The sequence below is a fragment of the Cricetulus griseus genome, assembly GCF_003668045.3.
Source record: "Cricetulus griseus strain 17A/GY chromosome 1 unlocalized genomic scaffold, alternate assembly CriGri-PICRH-1.0 chr1_1, whole genome shotgun sequence".
NCBI classification, from domain to species: Eukaryota; Metazoa; Chordata; class Mammalia; order Rodentia; family Cricetidae; genus Cricetulus; species Cricetulus griseus.
Window position 1 is genome coordinate 188,763,028 of NW_023276807.1, and position 14,327 is coordinate 188,777,354.

A 14,327-nucleotide genomic window follows, 5' to 3' on the forward strand; every position below is an offset into this window, starting at 1 on the left:
AGATGCCAACTGTATCTGCCACCAAAGCATGACTGAAAAGTTTGTTGACGGTTAAAGAATTTTGGAAGAAAAGCTCCATTTGGTTTAAAAATCTGGGGGCTGGAGACATCTCTCCAAAGGTTAAGAGCACTGGCTGGTCTTCCAGAGGACCTAGGTTCAATTCTCAGCACCCATATGGCAGCTCACAACTGTCTATAACTCCAGTTCCAGGGGATCAGACACCCTTGTGAAATGTTCAGGCATTATGCTGGCCTGCCCCTGTTACCTGGCGGAACAGGTCAGTCCAGGGTTCCATGGGAACTAAGTCTGCATGCAGGTGCAGAGGACCCCTTAAAAAGACATGCCCTGCCCATTTACGCTCTCTCTCTACTCTTCTCTCTGCTCTGCTCCTCTCTTCTCCCACCTACGTGCTTTCTCTCTCTCTCTCTCTCTCTCTCTCTCTCTCTCTCTCTCTCTCTCTCTCTCTCGATGGCGACCGGCCATGGCGGTCAGCCATTAACCAGGTTCCTCTTCTCTCTTAGTCTCCCTGCTCTGCCAGGCCTATAATAAATAGACAAATAGTTAATTTGTCTAATATGTCTCATCCTGTGTCTCATCTTGTGCTCCTCTTTTTCTTTATATCAAATTTAAACAAAAATTTTAACAACTTGTACAGACATACATGCAAGCCAAGCATCAATGCTCATAAAAGCAACTTAAAAAAATTTAGAGATCCACTTTTACCTGAACTTTTTGCCAAATGTCAACTGAATGAGACTGTTGCTGCCTGGTGCTAGAGCCCGAAGGAGATGAAACATTTGAGGGCATCACAATCCTCCTTGACTGAGTGCAGATAGATACATAAGGGCAGCCTAGAGTCTCACAGGGACTTCCCACAGTCCTGAGCTGCCAGCCTCACAAGAAGACAGCTTTCGCTGCCATATTTTTCAAAGATATTTATTTTTACATATGTATACATGTGAGTGCATGCCATGTTTGTGCACAGAAGCCAGAAGAGGTCAAGCCCAGCTGCCACTGAATTTTTTGTTGCTCTCTCTCTCTCTCTCTCTCTCTCTCTCTCTCTCTCTCTCTCTCTCCCTCCCTCCCTCCCGTGTGTGGTGTGTGTGTGTGTGTGTGTGTACATGCATACCACATCACACATGTGGAGATCAGACAACTAGAGGTATGCAGTTAGTTCTCTCCTTCAACCATGTGGGTTCCAAGATCAAACTCAGGTAGTCAGGTTTGGCAGTAAGTTCTTTTACTTGCTGAGCCATCTCCCTGGTCCTGCAATTTTTTTCTTCAACTTGGCTTAACATGTTCATTTTCCTTTGCGATATATAGCTTTGTGCACCTAGACAAGTCATCTACCACTGAGTTACAGACCCAGTTCATTGTTAAGTTCTGATTCCCTAAACCCTGCTATTTGCCTCCCCTGTGTCTAATGTTTAATCTGTGTTTATCCAGCACAGTATTGATCAGAGCCCTGAGGAAAGGGACTGGGAAGTGAAAGCCTGGAGACCATGGATGGTGCCATGGGGCTTCGGGTGCTGCTGTGCCTGTGCCTGGTGTCCCTCCTCACTCTGCAGGCCATGCCTGCTTTGGGCTTGGCCACGGGCAGACCCAGGGGCAGAGAGGTATGTGACTAAGCCCTTAAGCATAGTCAGGCAGTTGTGCCTGCATGGGGCCCTGGAGCTGCAGAAGATACTACTCAGGGACCTGGGCCACCACCACCCACTGGGTCATTTCTGCCTGAAGAGGTTACCTCCCAAGCAGGAGGAGGGAGGTGGAGGAGTCCTGAACACAGACCCTATTCCCACCCTGTAACAGATGGGCCTGGTCCTTGAGCGTTCACACTCACACTCAGCCTTGGTTTTGTCTTGTAGAAGCGACAGGCTGTGGACACAGTAAGTGAAAGTCATGGCAAAGGATCTGAGATGGGTCCCTTAGTATAGGTTTGCTTTCTCCCACCCCTGTGAGTATACCTGTCAGAGCCATAGGGAGGGGGCTCCCATCCCCTGAAATGTGACATTGTTTGTACTTCACTTCATGTCTCCAGTAGAGAGAGGGGGTCTCCTTGGGAAGTCTGGTATATTCTTCTGCAATCTGGGCACCTTTGTTCTAGAGTGGGCAGGATCCCCCACTTTTTTGCTTCAGACAGTTGATGGTGTGTTCATCAAGAGTTTGAAAGTCAATTGTAAAGTCACCTCTCGCTTCGCCCACTACGTCATCACCAGCCAAGTGGTCAACAGTGCTGATGAAGCCAGAGAAGTGGCTTTTGATGTGGAAATCCCCAAGACAGCCTTCATCAGTGACTTTGCCATGTGCGTGATGCCCTGTCTGACTCCTCCACCCTGAGTTCAGTTGTGCCCATTTACCTGTTCAGTCTGAGGCCAGATCTCACTTCTGGTCATGGACAGGCCCAGTGTAGAGGGACAGGAGGGAGGTCTATTAGCCTTTTCAGCTCCTACCTTACACAGAAATTAGGGCCTCTGAATGCTTGTTTTCAGCTTTCGACTCAAGGAGCAAAAACAGCATATGATCTGGCCTCAGTGAATATGGTGGCTACCTATGGATTTCCCCTGGGCCCCCTGAGCAGTGGACAGTAGAAGCAGCAGACAGTAGATACCTCCTTTTCAAGGAGTTCTGTGGACAGGGTCTTCTTAGGCTCAGCACACTTCCAATACAAAGACAACCTAGGCAATGAAGGGGGGCCACCACCGCTGAGGACTTTTCCTTTTTGTGCAGCACAGCAGATAGGAACACATTCATTGGGGACATAAAGGACAAAGTGAGTGCATGGAAGCAATACCGGAAAGCAGCCATTTTAGGGGAGAATGCTGGCCTTGTCAGGTAAGTTCCAGGCCCTGATGGCTAAGCCTCCAGGGCTGTTCCTTCTGCCAAGACAGGACAGAGCCAAGGGCTGCACGATGTTATTGGGTAGGGGACATCTACAGTAGGATGGAAACTTGGGTACACTTGGCCTTTTTATGTCTTGTGGAGAAATAGGTGTCGTTCTTGAGCTCCAGCCTTGACCAACCAGTTGATATAATCTTGAGGACAGCATGATAAGAAGAGAAACTGGAGCCAGGAAATGGTGGCGCATGCCTTTAATCTCAGCTTGTGGGAGGCAGAGGCAGGCGGATCTCTGTGGGTTCGAGACCAGTCTGATCTACAAGAGCTAGTTCCAGGACAGGCCCCAAAGCCACAGAGAAACCCTATCTCAAAACACACACACACACACACACACACACACACAGAGAGAGAGAGAGAGAGAGAGAGAGAGAGAGAGAGAGAGAGAGAGAGACTGGTTCTGAGGGCCATGCTTTAGATGCTAAGGATGCACATGTCACCTTTTGCCTGCCTGTTGTTACCTCTGGTGACATATCCAGAGCCTCGGGCAGAAATATGGAACAGTTCACCATCCACATCTCTGTTGGAGCCCAGAGCAAGGCCACATTTCAACTCACCTATGAGGAGGTGCTGAAGCGGAGACTTATGCAATATGACATTGTCATCAAAGTCAAGCCCAAGCAGCTGGTACAACATTTTGAGGTACTTTGGACCCCATCCTCCCCAGCCGCTCCCCCCTCCTCTGCCATCTCTCTCTCTCTGGCTCCCAGGACTGGTCCAGCCCCTTCCATGTTTCCCCAGGCCTGAAAACAGGGAATGAGAATGACTCCTCAGGGTGGGCTCCTGTGGGCTCTTCCTGGGCAGGAAGCTCCCTGAATCGCCTAGCTTTCTCCTCATCCATGAACCCCAGTTTAGAGTATCTACTAAATGAGAGCATTCCCGAATCCCCAGGACTACCCCAGACTACAAAAAAAGCTGAAGACCCAGTTATGTGTAAATCCACTTGAGGGATCGAGCTGAAGGGTTCAGGCATGAGCATCTTTCAGTCAGTATTTCTGGACTGCCTATGATGAGCCAGGCCCTGCTAAGGGCGGGCTGCACACAGTAGGAAGGCAGGTCCACAGTGCTCTTGAATGAAATTTGGTGTTAGCCCAAATGGCCCTTAGCACAGAATTGGTTTCCATGGTGCAGATCGATGTGGACATCTTTGAGCCCCAGGGGATCAGCAAGCTGGATGCTCAGGCCTCCTTCCTCAGCAAGGAACTTGCTGCTCAAACCATCAAGAAGTCTTTCTCAGGGAAAAAGGTACGTGTCATGGTGGGGCATGGGGATGGGCCCTTAGATACAGCTCAGCTTAGCCAGGCCCTTATAAAATATCCAGGCATGGTTGCTAAACAGTCAGGATGAGTTATTAGCCAGACTTTCCATCCACTGTAGCAAATACTTACTTGAAGGAAACAGCCTCGGGGAGGAGGGGTTCATTTTGGCCCATGGTCTCTGAGGTCTCAATCCATCGTTAGCTTGTTTCACTGTTTCTGGGACATAATGAGGCAAAAGTGCCTGTAGGAATAGAGGTTGCTCACTTATGTAGCCAGAAAGCAGAGAGAGAGACCCAAAGGGCCATAGCAAAGTAACTTTCCAGGGCGCCTCTCCATTGACTAACTTCCTCCGACCTAGTCTCACTTTTCTCTATTCTACCTCAGACCAATTATCTATTCATTTTTTAAAAATCTTTTTTGTTTTGTTTTGTTTTGATTTTTTTTTGAGTCAGGGTTGCTCTGTGTATCTCTGTCTCTTCTGGAACCCACTATGTAGTCCAGGCTGGCCTTGAACTGAACATCCTCTGTCCTCAGCCACTTGACTGCTGGGGTCATAGACATTACTACCACAGTGACTTATAGCCTTGCTAACCCCACAGTTTGAGATTACTGATACCTTTTATACTATCATACTGCTGTTATTTTATTCCTGGTTTTATACCCTAAGTGCTGGTGGTTATTAGAGAAATCCCAACAATTCTCTTGCCACAGACAAGTGTGCACACTCGGAACCTAGATGCCTAAGCAAACACATTCAGATGTAAACACACACACACACACACACACACACACACACACCGTGCATACATGCACACACACACACACACACACACACACACACACACACACACACCGTGCATACATGCACACACAAACCTTAGGTTGTTTTGCAGACACCCTATTTGTAACTATGCAGACCTCTGGTGCCTCACACCTTCTTTGCTTTCAGGGTCACGTGCTCTTCCGCCCCACTGTGAGCCAGCAGCAGTCCTGCTCCACGTGCTCTACATCCTTGCTGAATGGAGACTTCAAGGTGACTTACGATGTCAATCGAGACAAGCTCTGTGACCTCTTGGTAAGCCTTCATACAGGTCATGACCCAAGCCTGAGAGGGCAGGGGAAGGTGCTTGGGAGAGAGGCCTTTCTGGGTCTCTTCTGTTCCAGGTGGCCAACAATTACTTTGCACACTTCTTCGCCCCCCAAAACCTGACCAACATGAGCAAGAACCTGGTTTTTGTGATTGACATCAGTGGCTCCATGGAAGGCCAGAAAGTGAAGCAGGTAAAGGGCACTTTGAGTGGCAGAATCTCCTCTGACTCATCTTGTCATAAAGGTTTGACTGTCAAAGCGGTTTGGGACTTGCACTGATAGGCAGAGACAAGGGGATGTAACAGGAAATCCCTACTCTGGAATCAGCCAGTTTCCTCACTGGGAGACGATAGGCGAGCACAGCTCTTCTCAGTTTTGAAACAAAGGATAAATGGTGCCCACGGGTCATGGAGTTTCCCATGGAGAAGTGCTCAGTAGAGAAAGCCTGTGCCCTGAAAATGCTGGGAATGATAAATGATCTATGGCCTGGCACCTCTGCACGTTCAGAGATTTGCCCAATGGGTGGTGAAGCCATGGCTACACAGGGCAAAGTTCTAGAAAAGCAGCTCTGGTAGGAGATGGGGGAGGGCTCTTTATTGACCCTGCTCCCACAAACTCCTTCTTCTCCCTATACTTGGTCCATTTTCCTTCTTTATGCTCCTCATACACCCCCAAGTCCCAGCAGCAGGCTTCTTTCTTGGGGCTGTCTGACTGTCACCTCTGCTTGCCCACTATGGGTTTCTACAGTGGCTACCAGGGTTCCTGGAAGGAGCTATCCTATGGCTATCCTATGGCTATGTCCCTCCTCTGACTTACTGTCCTTACAGACCAAGGAGGCACTACTTAAGATCCTGGGGGACGTGAAGCCAGGGGACAACTTTGATCTGGTCCTCTTTGGGTCTCAAGTGCAATCCTGGAAGGGCTCACTGGTACCAGCGACTCAGGCCAATCTGCAAGCGGCTCAGGACTTCGTGCGACGCTTTTCTCTGGCTGGAGGTAGGGGAGGTGTCTCAGCACACCCCAGCATCACTTCTGCTTTCTTGGGAGATGGGTGTACACTGGTCCATTTCTTCTCCTTTACAGCCACAAACCTGAATGGAGGCTTGCTCAGAGGAATTGAGATCTTAAACAAAGCTCAAGGAAGCCACCCAGAACTGAGCAGCCCAGCCTCAATTCTTATCATGTTGACAGATGGAGAACCCACCGAGGGTAAGTTCCTCAAGGGCTGCCCTGGGAGGTGATCTCACTACCAGAAATGACCAATTCATCTGTTGGAGAGGCCACTGGGGCAGACAGGCTCAGAATAAAGTCAAATGCTGGCCTGAAAACTGTTCGGACCACATCGCTCAGAGGTGCATCTCTGTCCTGTGAGTTGGTAACAGCAAGTGTTTCTATGTGATGCTTGGATGCATAGGGACTCGGAGGATGGGTAGGATTTATAGCCTAAGTTTCCTCAAGCCATTTATTCAGGACCCACTTTGTGCCAAGTCCAGGACAAGGGGCTGCAAAGAGATACCAAGAGAATGAGATGTGCCCTCAAGCTAACCAGGACTAGAGACTCTAGAAGCTAGACGAGCAGGGTGCCACAGGTTTATGGAATTCCTGACAGGGGCACCTGGCCCAGGTGAGGTCTAGAAAGGCCTCTTGGAAGAAGAAAGCCCTGAGCTGGAAGGAAATGAAGGGAACAGGAAGGGAATTTTGCAGGGCCTGCCAGGAAAGAGGACATGTGCAGAATGGGGCAAAGTGAGAGAGAAAGGGCTGGTGGAGCCCCACAGGCCATGGCCAGGAGCTGTGGGAGCGTTTGGAGCAGAGCCACATCTGTCTATGATGGGTGAATATGGTTTCCTGCTGTTGTGGTTGCCCTGAGATGCCTCCAGTTGTCATAGGGACCAGAGTTGATCTGGGATGGGAACCTTGGCTCCCAAGAACTATGTCAAAGGCTTCTAGGGCCCCCTTATGCCCGAGATCTGGCATCCCATCACTGCCTGGATGTGTGGCTGCAGGGGAGACGGACCGTTCCCAGATCCTCAAGAATGTACGCAATGCTATCCGGGGCAGATTCCCGCTCTACAACCTTGGCTTTGGCCACGACCTGGACTTTAACTTCCTGGAGGTCATGTCCATGGAGAACAGTGGATGGGCCCAGAGAATTTATGAGGACCACGATGCCACCCAGCAGCTACAGGTCTCCCCTACCCTCCCACACACCATCATCAATATGTCATGGGGGCTTGGTGGCCATTTGCCTACCAACCTAGAAATGATAGATACCCAGAGTTGAAATCAGCTATATGACCATAAGCAATTACCTAACCTCTCTGAGCCTAGATTCCACCTCTAACGTGGGGCATCAGCATTCCATTTTGTGCACAGCCTTCCTAGCAGGTTCCTAGGTAATGTGTTCTGAGGCTATACTCCCTATCCCTGCAGGGCTTCTATAATCAAGTAGCCAACCCCCTGCTGACAGATGTGGAGCTGCAATATCCCCAGGATTCGGTCTTAACTCTAACTCAGCACCGACATAAACAGTACTATGATGGCTCCGAGATCGTGGTGGCTGGACGCATTGCTGACCACAAGCTGAGCAGCTTTAAGGCTGATGTTCGGGCTCGTGGGGTAAATGGTGGGCTGTCAGGGGTGTAGAGTCTAGGCAATTCTTAGACACTCCAGATTCACACTGGTCCCTACCCCTGACCATCTCAAGGGCCTCTCTTTCCCCATAGTAGTGTCCTCTTCCCAGGGGAGGACAAATATATTGCAGCCTGGGGACTGGACAGGCTGGAATGGAACCAACGTGGCATCAATTAGTGTAATCCCTTGGCTCAATAGGATCACTCAATACTCCTCACATCATCCCCCACCCCCACTCCTCAACCCCACTCCCACCCCAACCCCCCCACCCCAAGCATGCAAGAATGAGAGGCCAGCCTCTGCTTCTCACTAGATGCCATTTCCTGGACAAGCCTTGTGTACCAGGCCCAGCGTCATGGTGCAGTAAATGCAACTATGCAACTACATGCACATGTGTGGAAGGTTCCAGCGATAGGAGACCTGGGCTCACCCTCCAGGGCATGGATCCAACCCACAGTGGGGGTGAGGGCTTAGAACTTAGGCCTGGAAGGAAGAAAGCTAGCTAGAATCTTGCCTTGCCCTATCCAGCTCTCTAGATTGTACTTTTTTCTGTACCACAGAGATAGCACTGCCCTGGAGTGTGTGTGTATGCATTGGGTGTAAATAGAATAATCTATTAAGTACCAGATACAGGCCTTGATACAAACAATGCCTTGTCCCAAGACTTCATTATGGTAGCTGGGGACCACAGCACATGCATATGGTCTAGCTATGGCAAGCTTACCAGGGCAGCCCAGCTGGCACTCTGTGACCCTTGGAAGAAGGGAACAGCAAGCAGAAGCAGCAGGTATTTGTTGACCCCTTCCAGAGAGAGTAACTCCATGAGGACAGGCCTGGGCTTCCTGTCCCACTGGATCTCTGAGGCCTATGCCACATCTGGCTCACAAGGGGTGGTTAACCAGCATCAGTAGGATGGATGGATAAATGGATGGATGGATGGTTGGATGGATGGATGGATGGATGGATGGATATGAAAGCAGGCTCCAGAGAGATGATGATACTGAGAATGAAAAAGCAGAGACCAAATGAGGGTGTTTGCCACTACCTCAGGCATCATCCAAGGCTCGTACTTTCATGGCTTATGCCCTTTCTCCCCTTTCAACTCTCAGGAGAGGCAAGAATTCAAGGCAACATGCCTAGTGGATGAGGAAGAGATGAAGAAACTGCTCCGAGAGCGTGGCCACATGCTAGAGAATCATGTGGAGCGGCTATGGGCCTACCTCACTATCCAGGAGCTGCTGGCTAAGCGGTAGGGCCACTACAACTGCTAGGAGTGGACACTGTTCGCCCTTGTTCCTGATGGACAGGGAATGGTGGTTCTGAGCCTGCAGGCTGAGAGGGAGTACAGGGTCTACAGAGTAGGTCTTCCACTTGGGTGGGGATTCTGGAAAGAAGACAGCCCGTTTGTCCCACTGAGCTGCCTTGGAGAAGGCTACCACTTGCTATGGAGCTGCTGTGTCTACATACTAGACATACTCATTTAGTCCTCACCATCTGTGAGGGAGTTCCTTCATCATCTCTACTTAATGGGAGAGCAGTGTAAAGCTCAGAGGGGTGAGCTACTATGGTCTCATAGCAGCCAAGGCATGTAGCTCTGAGGTGTATGCCTCAGCCCTCCCAAATAATCAGGTTCTCACCACGAGAAATCCTACAACCATGAGGTCCCTAAGGCCACAGCCATTGTGACAGGAGGGAGCTATGAGTGAAAGTTTGTTGAATGAGTTAAAGAGAGAACAGATAGGCAGGGAAGCTGAAGGAAGGAACACAAACCCATCATCACTTGTATAGAGGTCTTGGAGTCAAGCACGTTTCTCACACACAGGATGAAGATGGAAGGGGAGGAGAAGGCCAACCTGTCATCCCAGGTCCTGAAGATGTCACTGGACTATCAGTTCGTAACACCACTGACCTCTATGACGATCAGAGGCCTGACAGACCAGGATGGGCTGGAGCCCACCATTGACAAGACCCCAGAGGGTATAGGCAGTAGGGGTTTGTGGTCTTGAAGGTCATGAGCCAAAATCCTTGTGGGATTAATTCTTTTCTTCTTCCCTTCCTTTCAGATTCTCAGCCCTTAGGTGAGTTTTCTGCCTGTTGATTTATTTAGCGCATGGCTTCAAGTGGTGACACATGCTGTACCCCCAAGCACAGAACCCATTGTTCCTGAGTCTTCTCTAACCCCACCCCCTCCTGGGCCCTTCTGCCTGCATCACGAGTTCAGGGCTTTCATGCTTCACGAGCCTCTAGCAGCCAGAACCTTTCCCAGCCTTCCTCACATCTCCATCTAGCCCTTCTGCCCAGTGTGTGTGTAAGGAGTGGGGATACTTGGAAGGCCCCCTCAACCTCAACAGGGTTCATCTCTGCCCGAGGTACACTTGTGGACTGAGCTGCATGCCCTGGGGATAGGGTGGGGTCAGAGTAACATTGTGTTTTCCTTGTCTTCTGCAGAGATGGTGGGACCCAGAAGAAGTAAGTAGCAGCCATCTTGGGGACTCCCTTCTCCACTCTTCCTGCTTACCCTGCTGGCCCTCAACTGAGCACTTCCCTGCTTATCACCCAGCCCGGTTCCCTTCACAATCTTACTGGAAATCCTTAGGACATTCCGCCAGTGTAGGCCTGGCTTCCCCAACCTAGGTCTCACCTGAAGAGGACAGAGGGGCCAGGCCAAACTTCTGTCCCCATGTCCTGAGAGGCATGGAGTGTGTGTGATACTTTTGTGTCCCCATTGTCTGTAGCCTCGGGCCAGCTACATGGAAAGGGGTGTCTGCAGAGCTCTAGGAGGTTGTGCCACACACCCCTTCTTAGTGCCATTCATTCTCACCTACAGCGTTTGTGCTGTCAGCCACACAGCCTTCTCCTACAGCCCGCACCTCCATAGTCTCAAAGCTGCCAAATCAAGTGACAGGTGGTGAGTCTTGGGAGGGTCTGAGGGATTCCCGTCATTGGCCCCATCAGACCAATACCCAATGTAATGGACTCCATGCTGTATTCCCAGTGGACACCGATCCCCACTTTATCATCTATGTACCCCAGAAAGAGGATAGCCTGTGCTTCAACATCAATGAGGAACCTGGGGTTATCCTGAGCCTGGTGCAGGACCCTGACACAGGTAATGTGCTCTCTGCCAGGTGGGACAGAGCCAGCACACCTCTACCCCCCCTATTTAAACAGAAACTACTGGGGTGGCCCTCACTGCCTATTGCCTTACATATCATCCACTTGGCAGGTGCCTCTTGCCTCCCTCATACTCCGTGTCCTTGACTCCACTACCTAAGGTTTATAAGTGTGTGACTCATACAGCATCCAGGACCTGGAGTCAGATGAGCCGCATACTTAGTCTACTGCTCAGGTCTTGCTCTCTTGACATCCTTAGACATTTAAAACCAAGAGTCCCTCATTTCTGTCTCATACCAAGGTCTGAACATCACACGGGTCCCACAAGTGTGGCTGTACAGAGCCCTCAAAGAACCTCTCTAGCATGGCTATAGTAGAGAAGACTTTTCTGACTCCTCTCCTCCCTCCCCCCACCCCGACCCCTCATCCAGCCAGCCAGCTCCATGTCTGTTGAGCATTGACTAGGGGCTGGGATGCAGTGAGAACAGGGCCACCCCCCCCAAGGAATTTAGATGTTAATTTTGGAGCATGAGCCTTAACATTTAGAGTCAGTGAGAATGGGGCTGTTCAAGGCCTGGCAAAGGCATTTCTAGATCTCCCGTGAGTCTGTCTCTGTGTGAGAAAGGGGAGACCCACTCCTGTCCTCAGGGGGCCAGAGTCCAAAAAAGAAAACTAAGTATAGGACATCTAGTAGTTACAATATGGATGGGTAGGAAGCAGAGAAAAATCATAGGGTGTCTTGGGAGCAGTCCTGAAGGTGACACCCTCAAAGATGACATGGTCTGTGGCATGTAGGGGACGTCCTGGGAAGGAAATGTGGCATGAGCAAGGGCCCCATGCTGACTGGATGGCTCCTCCCCCCACTGCAGGTTTCTCAGTGAATGGGCAGCTCGTTGGGAACAAGGCCAGCAGGCCTGGGCAGCCTGAGGGCACATACTTCGGGAGATTTGGGATCTCAAATCCTGCATCCGACTTTCAGCTGGAAGTGACTCCACAGAACATTACACTGAACCCCAGCTCTGGTGGGCCTGTGTTCTCCTGGAGGGACCAGGCCACGCTGCAGAAGGATGGGTAACTAGGCCTGGTCTGAGCAGCAGGGAGGAAACATGTTGTGGCATGGGGCCAAGGTGTAAAGCTGTAGCCCCAGCTCTGCCACCTGAGTCCGCAGAGCCAACATTTTGCAAGTAGTGTGATCAAGTGATGCCCACAGGGCCTATGCACATGGTCATACTCAACCATCCCTGTGCCCACTTTCCTTCATTCCTGGGCATGAGCTTTGGGACTGGAGCCTTCAATCCCAACCCTCTCCAGCAAGCAAAGCCAGCCCCAGGCTGGGACAAAGGCCCCTCCTTTCCCACAGCTCTCTTGATTGCTTTCTGCACCGAATTTGAGTCCTCTGGTCTTTCTGTTGGGTACCTGTCATGTCTATTCCTTCATTTACTCATTCATTTATTCAACCAACTCCTTGAGATATCAGCACGGCTACAGGAAGAGGTGTTCTGAGACCAGGTGGACAGTGCGGACAATGAGTGGGATTCATGGGACACATGGGACACAGACTCAGATACCCACCAATTACTAGTTACGTGACTCTGGCAAAGTTACTTAACCCCTCTGAACCTTGGTCCTTTCACAGGGTCAGAGGGAAAAATTGAGTGATTCAGTTTACATAGAGGACTTGGCACAGGGCCTGGTACATTTTAAGCCATACAGGACAGAGAGACATATGGGAGGGAACAAATAGCACCCAGACCTCACAGAATGGGAGCCATGGGGGATGGTTGTGATATCTGGGTCCTAGCGGATAAGGGCTAATCCTGATCTGATGCCTACCTGGCCCTGCAGGGTCATTGTGACCATCAACAAGAAAAGGAACCTGGTGGTGTCTGTGGAAGATGGAGCTACCTTTGAGATTGTCCTGCACAGGACGTGGAAGGGGAGTGCCGTCCACCAGGACTTTCTGGGCTTCTATGTGCTGAATAGCTTCCAGATGTCAGCCCGGACGCAGGGGCTACTGGGTACGACTGGCCGGGAGGGCAGAACTGTGAGTTGGTGCTCCGACTCACAGTGTGCCAGTGTGTGCTCGTGGGTCCCAGAGCATGAGGACAGGCTGATCTCCAGGATAGTCCTTTAAGACTCAGTGCTTGAGGGCCTTGTCCCTTGTAAAGATGGTGACCAAATGCAGAGTGAGACAAAAGCTAAATGGGCCTGGGAATGAATGGGAGAAAAACCTAGCTCACAGAAAGGTCAGAAGGCTCCAGGGACCTTGTAAGAGTGGCAGGTCATTGGTCACCAGATCTCTGTGACATTTCTGTCACCCCTGCTCTCTGTGAGGCACTTGTCCCTCAGGCTCCTCTCTGCTTCATCAGTAACCACGGCCCCCAATGCACCTTTACAGGACAATTCTTCTACCCCCTGGATTTTGAAGTATCTGACATCCGCCCAGGCTCTGACCCTATGAAGTTAGATGCCACAATGGTAGTGAAGAATCAGCAGCTGACAGTCACCAGGTGAGTGGGTCTGTCCGGTGCTTCTGCTCTTGCCTGTGTTTTGTCCCTATTGTAAGACTAGGCCTTCCTCCTGGTATCATGTGGGTAAGACAAGGTGCAGCCTTGCCAGGTCTAAATAAGGACCCCAGCTCTCTTGTTTGTGCCCAGGGGCTTACAAAGAGACTACAGCAAGGATTCCAGACATGGAACAGAAGTGTCTTGCTGGTTCATCCACAACAATGGAGCTGGACTGATTGATGGAGTTCACACTGACTATATTGTCCCTGACATCTTCTGAGGCCTCCAACTAGCACTGTAGTCAGCACCTGAAACTGCATTTGAGGAGGGAGAGGAGAGCATCAAATTAACCCCACCTTCCTGAGCATTCTGGTCCCTTGTGTCAAGACATCCTGTGATTTCATTAAAGGGAAGCTGTGTCCAGTGCAGAGTTGGCTGGTTTTGGGGAGAGAGGTAGCAGGGGAATAGCTTAGGACCATATCAGACCCAGAGATGGGTAAAAGTTGCAGAGGTGGGAGGAAAATCCACCAGCTCTGTAGCACTGGCAACTGCACACTGTTCTCTGTAACTGGCTGGCTTCATAGCCTCTGAATCCCCCAAATGAGCCCTTCATGCAATCCAGGAACCCAGAGATGCTTTGGCAGTGAGGGACATCACAAGTGACTCAGAGCTTCCTATGGACAGGCCCATTAACAGTGGAAGAAACAGAAGTTAGGTGACCTGTTAAAAGTCCCTCAGCTTATGAATGACAGAGCTGGGTCTGACAGCAAGCAAGTCACAGATGTGTCCTGTGTGACTCTTCCAGTCAGCAAGAAGGTACATGGGCAAAGCCTGC

The 14,327-nt window shown here is 50.5% G+C and overlaps 1 protein-coding gene across 2 annotated transcripts; it reads left to right on the forward strand.

The window, feature by feature from the left end:
• Positions 1-1,502: 1,502 nt before the first annotated feature.
• On the forward strand, positions 1,503-13,772 carry Itih1 (inter-alpha-trypsin inhibitor heavy chain 1). Of its 2 annotated transcripts, none has more exons than XM_035453247.1 (22): positions 1,503-1,616; positions 1,866-1,890; positions 2,114-2,303; positions 2,728-2,832; positions 3,372-3,534; positions 4,024-4,137; positions 5,101-5,226; positions 5,316-5,432; positions 6,068-6,236; positions 6,324-6,449; positions 7,244-7,425; positions 7,671-7,856; positions 8,981-9,120; positions 9,694-9,848; positions 9,935-9,949; positions 10,320-10,340; positions 10,699-10,779; positions 10,867-10,980; positions 11,855-12,056; positions 12,831-13,003; positions 13,384-13,495; positions 13,643-13,772. In XM_035453247.1, the coding sequence occupies exons 1-22, from the start codon at positions 1,503-1,505 to the stop codon at positions 13,770-13,772; spliced, it is 2,760 nt and encodes a 919-aa protein (XP_035309138.1). The 2 variants fall into 2 exon arrangements, with proteins under 2 accessions (XP_035309138.1, XP_027245366.1); XM_027389565.2 differs by having other exon boundaries at positions 1,866-1,886; positions 2,137-2,303.
• The last annotated feature ends 555 nt before the right edge of the window (positions 13,773-14,327 follow it).